The 1,257-nt window shown below is 42.2% G+C and overlaps 1 protein-coding gene across 1 annotated transcript; it reads left to right on the top strand.

Annotated features, from left to right (window-relative positions):
- The first annotated feature begins 6 nt into the window (after window positions 1-6).
- LOC111385852 (cyclin-T1-5-like) lies at window positions 7-1,174 on the top strand. Its single transcript, XM_023010281.1, has one exon. The coding sequence runs from the start codon at window positions 82-84 to the stop codon at window positions 883-885; it is 804 nt and encodes a 267-aa protein (XP_022866049.1). The 5' UTR covers window positions 7-81; the 3' UTR covers window positions 886-1,174.
- Window positions 1,175-1,257: the final 83 nt, after the last annotated feature.

Genomic DNA, 1,257 nt, shown 5'->3' on the forward strand with positions numbered 1-1,257 from the left:
TTACACATTAAATTTTTGAATTAATTATAGATATTTCCTTTTTGACCTGAGGCTTTGTTTCTTGCAGAGGTCAGCAATCAGATGCTAGAATTGTATGAACAAAATAGAATACCACCTTCTCAGGCTAGTGAAGCTGAAGGGAGCGCTGGAGGCAGTCAACGACCTCCATCAAAAGCTCCTGTGAAAGAAGAGCACGTCACTAGTCACAATAATTCTCATGGTGTGGTGGCTACTTCAAAGGCAGGAACCTCCAAGGCAGCATTGGCGAGGCCATTTCCTGAGCCGTCGCATGCAGATAATCATGGTGGGCTACCAAGAACCACCCACACTCAAGACAATGACCGTGGAAACATTGAAATGAAAAGCATTCAAGATCACGAGGGAGATGATAATATTAATGTCTCCCAACACCATCAACGAGAGCGGGAGATCCTTGATGAAGATCGAGGAGAGAGTTTTGGGAGAACTGATACGAGGGATACAGTGGAGCTGAAGGATAAATACAGTAGCAGAAATTTGGCCCACAAGGATGGTACAGTTTCTCAGTCACCTCAAGATGCTATAAAAAAGATAGACAAAGAGAAGGTTAAAGCAGCTCTTGAACGGAGGAAAGCCCGTGGAGACATGAATCGAAAAACAGACCCAATGGACGAGCTCGAGAGAGAACTGGAGGATGTTGAATTGCCTGGTGAGAGTGAGAAGATTAAGCGAGATAGAAAACAGAGCTGGTCCAAACCATCAGATAAATCAGAGCACGAGAAATATCGTCGTGCATCTGGAGATGGGCATGCAGATGATTTTCACTCTGTAGAAGAAGGGGAAGTCGAACCATTCGATGATGTCGACAGGGGATATCAGTCAGTCACCGAGGTCAGCCGCTCGTAAGAGGAAGGCCATTAGCCCCTTGGACAAGAAAATGGACGGAAAGCTGCGAAATGATTACATGACAGGGTCTTGTACTCTCAACAATGACTGACCGGGCAAGTTTCTATATATCGAAAGAAAAGGATAGGACTTCTTTTTCAGTTCAGTCATTGGTATTGATTGCCATATCTGGTCTTCTCTTCTCATTTTAAGTTCAGAAATATTTGTTTAGGATCCATGTGCTGTAATGATCCAAGTTGTTGGACATATTTGAAAATGATTAAAAGAAAAAATTACAAAATATTAGTTTCGGGGGTCTTGGAATAATTATCATTACATAGATTACATCCAACAACTAAATGTCGACATTACATAGATTTTCCCAGTAACTTC

Source organism: Olea europaea, unplaced genomic scaffold (assembly GCF_002742605.1).
Source record: "Olea europaea var. sylvestris unplaced genomic scaffold, O_europaea_v1 scaffold33081, whole genome shotgun sequence".
Taxonomy (NCBI): domain Eukaryota; kingdom Viridiplantae; phylum Streptophyta; class Magnoliopsida; order Lamiales; family Oleaceae; genus Olea; species Olea europaea.

Excerpts from the sequence above, each read along its gene's own strand:
- LOC111385852 (XM_023010281.1), top strand. The coding sequence starts at position 82 with ATGCTAGAATTGTATGAACAAAATAGAATACCACCTTCTCAGGCTAGT.